This window comes from Schistocerca nitens, chromosome 5 (genome assembly GCF_023898315.1).
Source record: "Schistocerca nitens isolate TAMUIC-IGC-003100 chromosome 5, iqSchNite1.1, whole genome shotgun sequence".
NCBI lineage: Eukaryota > Metazoa > Arthropoda > Insecta > Orthoptera > Acrididae > Schistocerca > Schistocerca nitens.
Genome location: NC_064618.1, coordinates 307,884,088 through 307,899,854, shown reverse-complemented (window position 1 = coordinate 307,899,854; position 15,767 = coordinate 307,884,088). Strand labels below are relative to the sequence as shown.

Sequence of the window (15,767 nt, the reverse complement as noted above, 5' to 3'; positions counted from 1 at the left end):
CTTGGACCGTGGCGTGACGCATGGTTAAACAGCTATTTATAAATACATGTTAATGCCGAAACTCACTATTCACGCGTATGCACTATCAGAAAAGCCATCCCTTGTTATATCTTTAAAAGTACATTATAGGTAAAGATTATTTACAAAATCATCTACATACAGGTAAACGAGAGGAATTCAAAAAGTAGAGGCACATTTGTCAAAAGCTGTACTTATTCTGATGTTAGAAACCTGAAACATATTAATAGTATTAACAGTAAGACTTACTAAAAAATTTCAGTCTTTGGCTCCACAAATTTAAATTATACGTAAAGTTTTACTCCAGTGCATGGGAAATAAACATCCCAGGTTGGGATGCATAAACTAAAACCAGAGAACGGGATGGTCTGATGCAGAGGGGGGAAATCTCCCCCCATCCCCCCCTGCAAATCGCACACTGCTCCCAGCAGACGCCAGTGCTCTGGTGCCATCCTCCAAGCCAGCCTCTGTTGGTGACATGTTGTGTGCCTTGCGACCCTTGTGCCAGATACCTACCGCATCCTTTAGTCAGCACCAACAATGACCTCACCACTGGACCCAGTGACTCCCTGGGTTACAGCACCCTGGTCCCAATGCTTCTTCAGGTTCCAGCACTGCCAGCACATTCATTGTTGGCCATCATGCTGCCGGCCTGCACGCCAATGGCTCACTTGCTATTCTCCACCATCGGGCCATCCCTAGTGACTCCTACGCCGAGATGTCTCTGATCATGGTCATCTCCTGCATACTCCGTGGTCTTCACCTCACTGCAAGGTGCCAGCCACTTCTCTTCAGAGCACCCTATCCAGGCTTCCATCTAGACTTCACCATCAATCCTGTTCTCTGGTCCTGGAAGTTTCACTGCAAACCTGGCCTTGCCAGGGCACACCACCTTTGGCAGCTCAGTCAACTTTCTTGATAACATCCTTGTCTAATCCCTTTTTTTTTTCCTCATGTAAACTTCTCTCAGATGACTCCACTGTCTGTGCCTTGGAGAATAAGGATGCCTTAGCTTAAGCAGTCATCTCCACTACAGCCACCACTTACACAGAGATATAGCTCCACAACTCCCACATGGGGAAGAGGAATGGCTATGGCTCAGCAGCTGTCTACACAGTGAGATGGTTCCATCATTTCCTCCATAGTGATGAGGACTGTGGCATTTGGCTGTTGCCTCACAATCCAGCCACATGGCACATCAACAGAGTGCTGCAGGTTGCCGCCCTTTCAAGATGCCTGCAATTCAGCCATAGCCCATCCCACCTGTGACAGCTGATGGTGCCACACTGCCAGCACCAGCTTGCCTCCACAAGCCGTATGATACTAGCATAATGTCCTATCCTAGTATTCCTCTGCCAAATGGTCTTATAAAAACACCACCCAGCAGGTTGCAAGTCAGTGCAAGTTCCAGTCTCAATGTCCAACATCAGAAATCTGCTAGTACATAAATCAGAGCAGTGCATGTCTGTCAGAGCCCAAGACTTTGCCAGTGCTCCATGTACAGCCTTTGCTTATGGCAGTGTTTTGTTACAGTAACCGACAGTGTAATCAGCTAGTACCCTCAAGAACCGTTACTGTGTTAGCAACAAACTTTCAACGGATCAGAGCAATCTTTTAGTTGCTTCATTTCGAAACCACTTCAGTGCTATACAGAACCAAATGTTATTCTGTACTCTCCATGTTATTAATAAAGTTCTACTGTTCTTGGTTACCAAGGCACATCTCTCTTTTTGCATGCATCACCCACATGTGGGATACTAAATCTGCTATAGCTATAAATGGGTTAAAATTAAACCTAAGTAATTATGAAACCATACACAGCAGTGTCTAAACTATGATCATTACTGCCAACTAATGAGTAAGACAATTATAATTATTGTTATTATCATTAATGAAAAAGGAGGAGGGGAGGAGAACACCTCATTAAAAAACCTTGGTTCATCTGACCTGGGTGATAGTACCTTGTAAGGGTTCCTTGCCAGGATAATGGCAAAAACCTCAACAGCAGTAAAAGCGGAGATGCAGATCATCAGTACAGAGGAACTGGCAGAAGAGGCAAGCTTCATAAAGAAGACAAAGCATATTTAAAAGTTCAGACACATCTGCGTGGTAACCACCGGTACTCTGGACAGCGTCTGTTCAGCATGTGAGGTGCAGCTGAACACTGGGCTCCAGGAACTAACAATTCCTGGTTCGATCCAACCAGCATTAGCTAGAACCTAATTACAAGCAGAATGATTCATACAAGTAATATTAACATTACCACAGGTGGTCAATCCAATTGCCCTGTGGTGATAAGCAAGCTATCAGATTCTGGGGAGCTCAGGCTCGTACAACAGAGAAAGTCAGAGTTCTCTGATAAATTTTCACAAAAATCTCACACATATATTGGCACTTTTAACATCCAAACAGTTATTCAGACTGGCAAATTACAGAGTCTTATTACAGAACTCAACTGACAGAAAATTCAAATCCTCGTACTTCAAGAGACTGGATTCACCGATTTGGAAACAACAGTCAGCAAAAACTACCGTATCTCTAACAGCAAAAAAGACAAGAAAATTATTTGGCGTGCCCTTTATTGTGAATAAGGATATCCTTGAATCTGTTAAAGATGTAAATCAAATCAGTAACACACTAATGACCATGTGAATTAAGCACACCAACAAAACATACACAATTATTAATGTTCACGCACCTACTAATATTGACAACAAAAAAGAACCTAAGAAGACAGAAAAATTCTGGGAAAAACTTGATATTGGAATGTCCAAACATCCGAAGGACAACGTAAAAATTCTTCTCGGTGATTTCAACGCACAAACTGGCAAGCGGAGGAAATATAAAAAACAGTCAGCAATTACTCTGCACACAAATTCACTAACAAGAATAGCGTTAGGTTAGTTGAATTGTGCCAATAAAACAATCTATTCAAGTCTGCAGAGGGGCAAATATAGATTCTAACCACTATCTTACCAGAGTCAAGTTAAGTTCACACCAAAAATGAAATGGCAAATGAAAACACCACTAATTCCCAAATTTGATTTGGAAAAAAAAAAAAAAATCCAAGAATCAAACATTACAGAAGTATGGGTCCCATGAACCATGGACCTTGCGTTGGTGGGGAGGCTTGCATGCCTCAGCAATACAGATGGCCGTACCGTAGGTGCAACCACAACAGAAGGGTATCTGTTGAGAGGCCTTCCTGAAGAAGGGCAGCAGCCTTTTCAGTAGTTGCAGGGGCAACAGTCTGGATGATTGACTGATCTGGCCTTGTAACACTAACCAAAACGGCCTTGCTGTGCTGGTACTGCGAATTGCTGAAAGCAAGGGGAAACTACAGCTGTAAATTTCCCGAGGGCATGCAGCTTTACTGTATGGTTAAATGATGATGGCGTCCTCTTGGGTAAAATATTCTGGAGGTAAAATAGTCCCCCATTCGGATCTCCAGGCGGGGACTACTCAAGAGGACGTCGTTATTAGGAGGAAGAAAGCTGGCGTTCTACGGATCGGAATGTGGAATCTCAGATCCCTTAATCGGGCAGGTAGGTTAGAAAATTTAAAAAGGGGAATGGATAGGTTGAAGTTAGATGTAGTGGGAATTAGTGAAGTTCAGTGGCAGGAGGAACACGACTTTTGGTCAGGTGAATACAGGGTTATAAATACAAAATCAAATAGGGGTAATGTAGGAGTAGGTTTAATAATGAATAAAAAAATTGGAGTGCAGATAAGCTACTACAAACAGCATAGTGAACGCATTATTGTGGCCAAAGTAGACATGAAGCCCATGCCTACTACAGTAATACAAGTTTATATGCCAACTAGCTCTGCAGATTATGAAGAAATGGATGAAATGTATGAAGAGAGAGAAGAAATTATTCAGGTAGTGAAGGGAGACGAAAATTTAATAGTCATGGGTGACGAATTCGAGAGTAGGAAAATGGAGGGAAGGAAACATAGTAGCTGAATATGGATAGGGTGTAAGAAATGAAAGAGGAAGCCACCTGGTAGAATTTTGCACAGAGCATAACTTAATCATAGCTAACAATTGGTTCAAGAATCATAAAAGAAGGTTGTATACATGGATGAAACATGGAGATACTAGAAGGTATGTGATAGATTATATAATGGTAAGACAGAGATTTAGGAACCAGGTTTTTAATTGTATGACATTTCCAGGGGCAGATGTGAACTCTGACCACAATCTATTGGTTATGAACTGTAGTTTAAAACTGAAGAAACTGCAAAAAGGTGGGAAGTTAAGGAGATGGAACCTGAATAAACTGACTGAACCAGAGGTTGTACAGAGTTTGGTTCAAATGGCTCTGAGCACTATGGGACTCAACTGCTGTGGTCATAAGGCCCCTAGAACTTAGAACTACATAAACCTAACTAACCTAAGGACAGCACACAACACCCAGCCATCACGAGGCAGAGAAAATCCCTGACCCCGCCGGGAATCGAACCCGGGAACCCGGGCGTGGGAAGCGAGCACGCTACCGCACGACCACGAGATGCGGGCTGTACAGAGTTTCAGGGAGAGAATGTGGGAAAGAAATACAGTAGAAGAAAAATGGGTAGCTCTGAGGGATGAAGTAGTGAAGGCAGCAGAGGATCAAGTCGGTAGAAAGACGAGGGCTAGTAGAAATCCTTAGGTAACAGAAGAAATACTGAATTTAATTGATGAAAGGAGAAAATATAACAATGCAGTAAATGAAGCAGGCAAAAAGGAATACAAACGTCTCAAAAATGAGATCACAGGAAGTGCAAAATGGCTAAGCAGGGATGGCTAGAGGACAAATGTAAGGAAGTAGAGGCTTATCTCACTAGGGGTAAGATAGATACTGCCTACAGGAAAATTAAAGAGACCTTTGGAGAAAAGAGAGCCACTTGTATGAATATCAAGAGCTCTGATGGAAACCCAGTTCTAAGCAAAGACGGGAAAGCAGAAATGTGGAGGGAGTACATAGAGGGTCTATACAAGGGCGATGTACTTGAGGACAATATTATGGAAATGGAAGAGGATGTAGATGAAGATTAAATGGGAGATACAATACCGCATGAAGACTTTGACAGACCACTGAAAGACGTGAGTCAAAACAAGGCCCTGGGAGTAGACAACATTCCATTAGAATTACTAATGGCCTTGGGAGAGCCAGTCCTGACAAAACTCTACCATCTGGTGAGCAAGATGTATGGGACAGGCGAAATACCCTCAGAATTCAAGAAGAATATAATAATTCCAATTCCAAAGAAAGCAGGTGTTGACAGATGTGAAAATTACCGGACTATCAGTTTAATAAGTCACAGCTGCAAAATACTAACGCGAATTCTTTAGAGACAAATGGAAAAACTGGTAGAAGCCGACCTCGGGGAAGATCAGTTTGGATTCCGCAGAAATGTTGGAACACGTGAGGCAATACTGACCTTACGACTTATCTTAGAAGAAAGATTAAGGAAAGGCAAACCCACGTTTCTAGCATTTGTAGACTTAGAGAAAGCTTTTGACAATGTTGACTGGAATACTCTCTTTCAAATTGTAAAGGTGGCAGGGGTAAAATACAGGTAGCAAAAGGCTATTTACAATTTGTACAGAAACAAGATGGCAGTTATAAGAGTCAAGGGGCACAAAAGGGAAGCTGTGGTTGGGAAGGGAGTGAGACAGGGTTGTAGCCTCTCCCCGATGTTATTCAATCTGTATATTGAGCAAGCAGTAAAGGAAACAAAAGAAAAATTCGGAGTAGGTATTAAAATCCATGGAGAAGAAATAAAAACTTTGAGGTTTGCCGATGACATTGTAATCCTGTCAGAGACAGCAAAGGACTTGGAAGAGCAGTTGAAAGGAATGGGCAGTGTCTTGAAAGGAGGATATAAGATGAACATCAACAAAAGCAAAACGACGATAATGGAATGTAGTCGAATTACGCCGGGTGATGCTGAGGGAATTAAATTAGGAAATGAGACACTTAAAGTAGTAAATGAGCTTTGCTATTTGGGGAGGAAAATAACTGATGATGGTCAAAGTAGAGAGGATATAAAATCTAGACTGGCAATGGCAAGGAAAGCGTTTCTGAAGAAGAGAAATTTGTTAACATTGAGTATAGATTTAAGTGTCAGGAAGTCGTATCTGAAAGTATTTGTATGGAGTGTAGCCATCTATGGACGTGAAATGTGGACGATGAATAGTTTGGACAAGAAGAGAATAGAAGCTTTTGAAATGTGGTGCTACAGAAGAATGCTGAAGATAAGGTGGGTAGATCACATAACTAATGAGGAGGTATTGAATAGAATTGGGGAGAAGAGGAGTTTGTGGCACAACTTGACAAGAAGAAAGGACCGGTTGGTAGGACATGTCTGAGGCATCAGGGGATCACAAATTTAGCATTGAAGGGCAGCATGGAGGGTAAAAATCGTAGAGGGCGACCAAGAGAGGAATACTCTATGCAGATTGAGACGTATGTAGGTTGCAGTAAGTACTGGGAGATGAAGAAGCTTGCACAGGATAGAGTAGCATGGAGAGCTGCATCAAACCAATCTCAGGACTGAAGACCACAACAACAACATGGGGAAAACAACCTACAAACAACTAGAGAGATTTCCAAATGAAAATTATACAGAAAGCAGGAGAACTGATTGGATTAAAGAAAAAATTAAAACAGCCAAGGTGGAATTCATATTGTGATGACACACTAGAAGAGAGAAAACAAGCCTTCTTAAATTATAATTGTGTCAAACCAGAAACCACACAAAAGAAATTTTTCAACGTCAGAAAACAAACAGCTACAATAGACAAACTAAAAGAAAATATCTTAATGAACAGCTAAACTCAATTGAAGAAGAATTTAGGAACCACCAAACACACGACTTTTACAAAACGTTTGCAAATCAAATCAGAGACACTCCACAAACCCACTGTTTCACGAAATAAAATGAAAAATTTGCACTAACTATCAAAGAAAATGGTCAAGAATTAACCAAATATTTCTCACTATCACAACCAAGTAAGAGATCCCCCGGATTACAACCAGAACCACACTGCCATGTGGCTTCAGTTGCCCGGGACTACGGTCGTGCGTGCGAGTTGCATTTGTCCGTGAAAGAGGGAGATTGCATTTGTCTGTGAAAGAGGGAGGGGGAGAGAGAGAGAGAGAGAGAGAGAGTGAGTGTGTGTGTGTGTGTGTGTGTGTGTGTGTGTGTGTGTGTGTGTGTGTCGTCTACTGTTGACGAAGACCTTAATGGCTGAAAGCTTTAATTGTGAGAGTCTTTTTGTTGTACCTATCTGCAACTCAGCCTCTCCGCTATAAGGTGAGTAGCAACTTTTCTTTTCACATATTTAAAAATTGGTTTATAAGAACATGCGGGTATCTGCCTGCAACATTTTGTCAAAATTTTAAAGTAGTCAGTGAAGAACTTCCAGAAATTTAAGATTTTGAACATACATACATTTACATTTTTATTTATTATATACACAATATAAATATTCATGTACCATGTGGTACGCAATTAGTTACATAAAAACACACGCATACTCAAATGCAACGTTGAATCAAAATTTCAAATTGGCTGGTGAAGAACTTTGGGTGATTTAAGATTTTGAACAAACGGACATAAGATTTCTGCTAACAAAGTATATGTTACTCCAGGAGGTGTATAAAACTACACACACAAACATTTGAATGCAACATTGTGTCAAAATTTGAATGTGATCAGTGAATAACTTTCGGAAATATAAGGTTTTGAATAAATGAACATTTACTTTTTTATTTATGAGGGTTGGAACTTAAATAGTGGCAACTATTTATTCACAACCGATACAAAAGAGTTACATGTTTGCATCTATTACTATCCTTCAAAGTAGTCACCAGCGTTGTGTAGAAACCATTGCCAGCGATGCAGAAGGCGTAGTATACCGTTAGCAGAGCCTGTTCTGTTGATGGTGCGAATGAGGCGGTCTACCGCTTGTCAAATCTCTGGAACAGTTCTGAAGAGAATGCCACAAAGTGGTTCCTTCATCTTCAGAATCAAATCAAAGTCACATGTACTTAAGTCCGGGGAGTATGGTGGATGGTACAGTACTCCCCAATCCCACTGACCGAACACAGAACCCACAGCTTGCGTTGTATGTTCCCGTGCACTGTTGTGCAAAATGATGGATGGTTTGTGCAGAAAGTGTCAGCGCTTCTTTCGCAAAGCTGGTCACAGGTGATGCTCCAAAAACAAATAGTAACACTGTGCACTGACGGTCTGCTGTGGAGGAACGTAATGTGTTAGGATAACATCATCACAGTCATACACGAGAATCATCATAGCTTTAGACTGTTCCATTCAAACCGTCAACAGAACAGGCTCTGCTAATGGTATAGTATGCCTTCCACATCACTGGCAACGGGTTCTACACAACGCTGGTGACTACTGTGAAGGACAGGTAACAGGTGAAAACATGTAACTCTTTTGTATCAGTTGTGAATAAATACTTGCCACTATTTAAGTTCCAACTGTCATATATAGATGTGAATGTTCATTCAAAATTTTAAAACTCTGAAAGTTCCAGAGTAGCAATTTGCTCTATACGTTGACTAGCTAGTTCATGAAAATACTGTCGCATACAGACATTTTGACCTAATTCTCAATATGTTATGAGTCAGCAAAAAATGTAACTTACCCCATTTTCAGGAAGAGTTACTGATGGTAAGATAACAGACGGTGGTGTTTGCCATACAAGTTCATACACTTGGGAACCATCAGGCATTGGGGCTTCCCTTGCAACTGCCACAAGCTTGAGGGATGCAGCTTCATCATCACATGCGACACTTTCTGTGCTGATTTTACTGTTTTCGTTACACTGGGCACCAACCGGACATGCATCTGCAATACATCTTGAACATATATACAATAATTTTGTAAGTGTGTCTTAATTTTATTCCTGTACACAGCAACCAATGGAAGTTAAAAAATGTCACTTTCGATTAACTGTACAAAATTATTAACATTTTTGGCTCACAGATATAAAATATTAGCGCATATTGCATCAAAATAATTACAGTATGCAAAGCAAAGCACCTTGTCACAGATGCTGACAATGGGTAAAATTACAGAAAAATAAATAAATAAATACAAATGCAGGAAGTCCATGAGAGCTTTAAATTGTTAATCAACCCTGGAAATCTGGTACCCTCCACTTTACTAATGCTGTCACAGTGGGTAATATTACAGAAAAATAAATAAATATATACAAATGCAGGAAGTCCATAAGAGCTTCATATTGTTAATCAATCTTGGAAATCTGATGCCCCCCATTTTATTAATCCTGTCACCACTGTAAGAGAACACAATGTCACTTGTAGCAGAACTGCTCATGAGAAACTGAATCTATTGACTTTCGTTGTAATTACAAGCCAATCATTGAACTGTACACCAGGAACTAATTCTCTGCTATATTATTTGCCTTACTGTCCAGTTCCAAATCAAATTTGCAACATCTTTCACTTGTATCACCAGCAAAGCTAATAGATTTGAACGTACCAGCTACACTTACTAGCAAGTTACTGATGTAGGAAAGTCAATGATGTATGAAAATTTGTGGTTTACCCCTGAGGTAGATCCCAAATTAATGTGCTTGAACTAAGCGTCAAGGTCATTTCTTGTTGTGGGACAATGAAATAAGCTTCGTGCATACTATTTTAGAAAAAGAGTGAAACCTGCTGTATAAAGCATTCCCCAAGTTTCAAAATGTTTACAATACACACTAGAAAAAAAAATAACATCCTTCACATGGCAAGTGTTATCTCTTCTGATGCCACTATCTGTCTAGCATCCATAATTTTCCATTACTGAATCAATAAGAATGTTATGTAGAATTGGTAACTGAACCTCTTATAGAAGTCTCTTGCAGGACTTTGGCACCTTTATGATAACATCAAGTAATTTTTCTCTGTAATGTGATTCTTAAATGAAAGGAGTATAAGATTTGATCCCATGAAGCGTTACTTTGTTTTGCTTCAAGCAGATCCAAATGGCTTTCTGGTCCTTTGGTGACCTGTTAGGAGATGCAGCCAGATGGATCACTGATGACTACAGAGGAGACAAGATCCCACATGTATAAGCCACCATTGAGAAACTGCTGTCAGGATGAACACTGGTAACTTATCAGCCAGTTTCAGTGCAGCACTGGTTTTGCAAGAACCAGTGTGGTAAAATGTTCAATATCATCTATGTAGTAGCCACCAGAAAGATCGCGGGAGGCGCACATTGGCACGGCGCGTCACGGGCGGTAGTTGCCGCAAGTAGAGTCCCGTCCACCAGAGGGCACGCGAGAATTCGGACGCGACCTCTGCCGGCGTAACAACAAGAACAAGAACAACAACAACTCCAGCAGCACGGGCCGTGCCCATTCAGTCAACATCGGGCATGCCTAGGACACAGTCCCGGTCTACGCTAAGTGAAGTGCGACGTAAACGTGAACAGTGTTACTACACGATTGGCGACGAGTAGGGTCGTTCTTTCGCGTGTTGCATCGTTGTTCCGGTTTCGCAGTTTCTCCACGGCATGGAGGATTTGGTGCGAGTTTTGGTTGCGCAGCAGACGGAACTCATGGCCACCATGAAACAAGTGCTTCCGGCGTTGCTCTCCACGCCGTCTGCTCCGGCGCAGTTCCCTCCTCCCTTTCCCCCGTATGACGAGACGGCGGAGGATTGGGACGCATATGAACATCGCCTTCGGCAGCATTTCCAGGCGTTTCATGTTGCCGATGCGGAGGTATGTCGTGCTCTCTTCTTGTCTTGGATTTCTCCCTCGCTGTATCAAGTTTTGCGGCAGCTAGCGCCGTTGCAGGAACCCTCGGCCTTGTCTTTTGACGCATTGTGTTCGTTGCTGTCTTCATATTATCGCCGCCGCACGCATGTTGTGGCGGCTAGGGTCGAGTTCTATCAATGCAAGAAACAGCCCCATCAGTCTTACCGGGCGTGGGCCGCAACCCTGCACGGTCTTAGTCGCAAGTGTCATTTTGTCACGGAGCAGTCGCGAGAGTCGTATGCCCACGTTATGGTACGCGACGTCATTGTTCGTTCGGCCCCTGATAGGGAGGTCCGGCAACGGGCCCTGCAGTTAGAAGACCCTTCCCTCGAGGAAGTTCTGTCCATCGCTCAATCGTATGAAGTCTCTCACGCGGCAGGTCAACAGCTGGAAGCGTGGTGCGACGTCACGGAGGTTCAGGGTGGCGCGGCCGCGTCCACTGTGTCCGGGGTGGACGACGTGCGAGCGGTACAATCCGGCCGTTACGGCCGCTCCCGCACGGCGCGTAAACAGAATTCCGGCCGCCGGCCCCTGTTGCCGTCCTGTGCGTCGTGCTATATACATCACAATCGGTCAGAGTGCCCCCAGCGTTGGGCCGTTTGTCGCAAATGTAATAAAAAAGGTCACATTGCTAAAGTTTGCCGCTCAGCCTCCAAAGCATCGAAGGAAGCAAGTACAGCGGACATGGACGTTGACATTCAGGAAGTTTCATCGGGCCAGGCTCCCGACGCAACGGCCCACAAACTCTTTATCGAGGTGTCGGTTCGGTCGCGCCGGTTACAACTGCAAGTAGATACGGGCGCGGCAGTTTCGTTGTTGAATGCACAAACTTATTCTGACCTTGGATCGCCCCTGTTGGCGCCAGTTTACCGGCGTCTACGCGGTTATGGTAAACAGTTCATTCCCCTACTGGGTCAATTCACTACCGACGTGACTTACAAATCAGTCACTCGGCCTATTACTTTTATTGTTGTCAGTGATGCGAGCTCCGCTAACCTTTTTGGCCTGGATGCCTTTCAAGCTTTCGGTTTTTCTATTGCTGACACCATACAGTTGGTCTCCGACGACGTTCCCTATCACTCATTGGAATCTTTGATCTCAGACTTTCCAGATATTTTTGAGGAGGGCCTGGGGCGTGTTTCCGATTTTGAAGCTCACTTAACGTTGAAGGCGTCGGCTCGGCCGCGTTTTCTACGCTCGAGACAGATCCCCTTGGCTCTCCGCCCTCAGGTAAAGGAAGAGCTCGACCGGCTGACAGCCCTAGGGGTCGTTCTTCCCGTTTCTTCCAGTGAGTGGGCTTCGCCCCTCGTTATTGTCAAGAAGCCCTCGGGAAACTTACGCCTTTGTGGCGATTTCAAGGCCACCATTAATTCCCAATTGGTGGTGGACACCTATCCTTTGCCTCGTGCTGATGAATTGTTCTCCGCCGTGGCGGGAGGCCAATATTTTTCGAAAATCGATCTGTCGGAGGCTTATCATCAGATACCACTTGATGAGGACTCCAAACGGCTGGCGGTCGTCAACACCCCGTTTGGCCTTTACCAATACCAGCGGTTGGCTTTTGGAATATCCAGTGCCCCGGCGATATTCCAGCGTTACCTTGAGCATGTCACGTCGACAATCCCTCATTGTATTAATTACCTGGATGACATAATTGTCACAGGCCGCAGCACGAAGGAACACTTGCAAAACCTTCGCACCCTCTTTCTCAAATTCAGGTCTGTGGGCTTGCGTTGCAACCTGCATAAGTCAACCTTCTTCCAACCGTCCATTGAGTATGTGGGCTACACCATATCTCGGCATGGCATCCAGCCACTAGGAAGTTTGGTCCAAGGTATCGTCAACCTTCCTCGGCCCACTTCGCTGAAAGAGTTACAAGTTTTTTTAGGCAAGACAGCCTATTACCACCGGTTCCTTCCCAGGGCTTCCACTATAGCCCACCCCCTGTACTGCCTTCTGCACAAGGGTGTTCCTTTTGATTGGTCGCCTGCATGCGAGCGAGCGTTCACCGCGTTGAAGGGCCTCCTCACTTCAGCCCCTTGTTTGGCTACTTTTGATCCCCGTAAGCCGTTGGTCCTGGCTACAGATGCTTCGCAGTATGGGGTGGGGGCGGTCCTGGCCCATCGCAACGCCGACGGTTCCGAGCAACCACTGGCGTTTGCGTCTAAAACGCTTAGTCCCGCGCAGGCCCATTACTCCCAGGTGGAAAAAGAGGCTTTGGCCATTGTCTACGCTGTTACCAAGTTTCACCCTTTCTTGTACGGCACGAAGTTTCAGTTAATCACTGACCATAAGCCGTTAATATCGTTATTTGGCCCCGCCTCTCAGATTCCGGATAGGGCGGCCCACAGACTACAGCGCTGGGCCTTGTTCCTCTCTAAGTACCATTATGACATTCACTTTTGCCCTACAGGACAGCATGCCAACGCCGACGCTCTTTCCCGTCTTCCGGTGGGCCCGGATCCTACGTTCGACCGAGAGGAGATTATGTGTTTTCATTTGGATGTGGCATCCCGCCAAGCAGTTGATGGCTTTCCGATCACTAGTTCTAGAGTCGCCAGAGAAACGGCGGCTGACCCAGTTCTCCGGCAAGTAGTTCGCCTCATTCAGCAGGGGTGGTCCTCCCGCCCTCCGGGCCGGGCCTCGGACCCTCTTCGTAATTATTTTCTTCTACGAGACCTCCTCTCGGTCTTGGAAGGAGTTCTCCTTCTGGCTACCGATGATACAGCTCCTCGAGTGGTTGTTCCTGCAGGTTTACGAAGGGAGGTCCTCACGTTATTACATGCGGGGCACTGGGGTGTTTCTCGTACTAAAACCTTGGCTCGCAGACATGTGTACTGGCCCGGTATTGACAGAGAAATTGAGCACTTGGTGGCCGCCTGTTCCCAGTGTGCGAGCCAACAAGCATCTCCTAGGGCAGCGTTCTCTTCATGGCCGCCGGCAACCCAAGCATGGGAACGTGTTCACATAGATTTTGCGGGCCCGTTTCTCAATGGCTTTTGGCTCATTGTCATTGATGCTTATTCCCGATTCCCATATGTGGTTCGCTGCTCCTCAACCACTTCAGAAGTTGCAATCCAGGCACTAGCAAAAATCTTTTCTGTGGAAGGTCTGCCAATCACCCTGGTCTCAGACAATGGACCGCAGTTTATTTCGCAGACCTTCCAGGATTTTTGTAGGCGCTTCGGTATTCGGCACGTTTGCTCTCCCCCCTTCCATCCACAATCGAATGGGGAAGCCGAGCGCATGGTGCGCACATTTAAGACGCAGATGAAAAAGTATATGCACGAATTTCCTGCAGAAGAAGCCTTGACGTTTTTCTTGACGGCATACCGGACCACACCAATGGGCGACCGCAGCCCCGCAGAGCTCCTCCATGGGCGTCAACCTCGGACTCTGCTGCACCTCCTCCGGCCTGGTCCTCGCCAGTCTTCACAAAACGGAGTACCTGGTTTTCCACTGGGTATGTCAGTCTGGGCCCGTGGGTTTGGTCGCAATCCACGTTGGATACCGGCGGTGGTCCTGCGCCGAAATGGCCGCCGGCTCTATACCTTGCAGGCGGGGGATCGGGTGGTACGTCGTCACCAAAATCAGCTACGTCCACGTTCGGGCACCCACCCTCCGACCTCTCGGACACCGGCTTCCCCATTGCCGGCACCTGTCTTGGTTTCACAGGGGACGTTACCTCCTCTCCCCGCTGTGACTCTGCCGCACTGCGATGGTTCTCAGCCTTGGCAGCCTCCAGTAGCTCCAGCACTGGCATCGCCATCATTCGAGATGCCCCAGCGAGAGCCGGCCCCCCTAGCAGGCTCGGTTTCTCAGGGGGCTAGTTCACCTGTGGTCGTCCCTTCCCCTTCGTCCCCGCCACTGGGTCTTGCCCCTCCTGAGGTGGAACTGGATCCGGAGTTCGACAGCTTGTCACCCGTTCTGTCCCGAGCTCCGGTTATGGGACGACGGGGGCCTCTTCGTGTGGGTCACTTCCAGCCGTATTCGAAGGTTCCAGCTCGAGGGTTGGCAGATCCCCTCGACTCCGGCCATCCAATGGATGTGGAGGTCATCGCTCCTGCCCGACGCTCCACCTTCCGACGCAGTGGATCACAGTGGCTTCACCCCCCGAAGGAGGAGGAGTGTAGTAGCCACCAGAAAGATCGCGGGAGGCGCACATTGGCACGGCGCGTCACGGGCGGTAGTTGCCGCAAGTAGAGTCCTGTCCACCAGAGGGCACGCGAGAATTCGGACGCGACCTCTGCCGGCGTAACAACAAGAACAAGAACAACAACAACTCCAGCAGCACGGGCCGTGCCCATTCAGTCAACATTGGGCATGCCTAGGACACAGTCCCGGTCTACGCTAAGTGAAGTGCGACGTAAACGTGAACAGTGTTACTACAATCTATGACCTAAGGATGTGTAAATTTTACGCAACATTACTAGACATACTTTACCTGTTGTCCATTATGTATGGCTATGACATTTTTGGATGTTGAGGGATATTTTATCCAAATTGTTAGTTGTGGCAACATTACTGATATGGCATTTTTACTAGATGTACTGCATATAGGAGGAAGCAATATATTGGCTGTTTCTTCTAGGAATGATTACTCAACGAACTCTAACAGCAAAGCACATTGTGATGCAGAACGCCCTATCTTGCAATGTCTGCCACTGGAGTTTCCTGAGCTTTAGTGCCCACTACATGTACCTGTATTGAAATGTACTGCTTTCTTTTGGATTCTATTTCCTCTATCCATTCTATCTTGTATGGATTCCAGACTGACAAGCAACATTCAAGCCTCGGTCAAACAATGGTTTTACACACTACCTCCTTTGTCGGTGGATTACACTTCATCCAGTGAATCTCAGACTGGCATTTGCCTTGCTGCTATTGTCAATCCACTTTAGAATTTTTTGCCAAAACTGATCACAAATGAAGAGCAATGAACTGGGCACCAAATTGAT

The 15,767-nt window shown here is 45.3% G+C and overlaps 1 protein-coding gene across 2 annotated transcripts in view; it reads right to left on the bottom strand.

Moving 5' to 3' along the window:
- Nucleotides 1-15,767, bottom strand: part of LOC126260015 (uncharacterized) — a 159,822-nt gene that overhangs the window by 135,692 nt on the left and 8,363 nt on the right. Inside the window, exon 2 of one of the 2 annotated variants that reach the window (XM_049957176.1) lies at nt 8,681-8,883. In XM_049957176.1, coding sequence (XP_049813133.1) covers nt 8,681-8,883 — 203 coding nt within the window. Of the gene's footprint in view, nt 1-8,680; nt 8,895-15,767 lie in introns of both variants that reach the window. The other variant, XM_049957177.1, reaches the window with a different exon arrangement.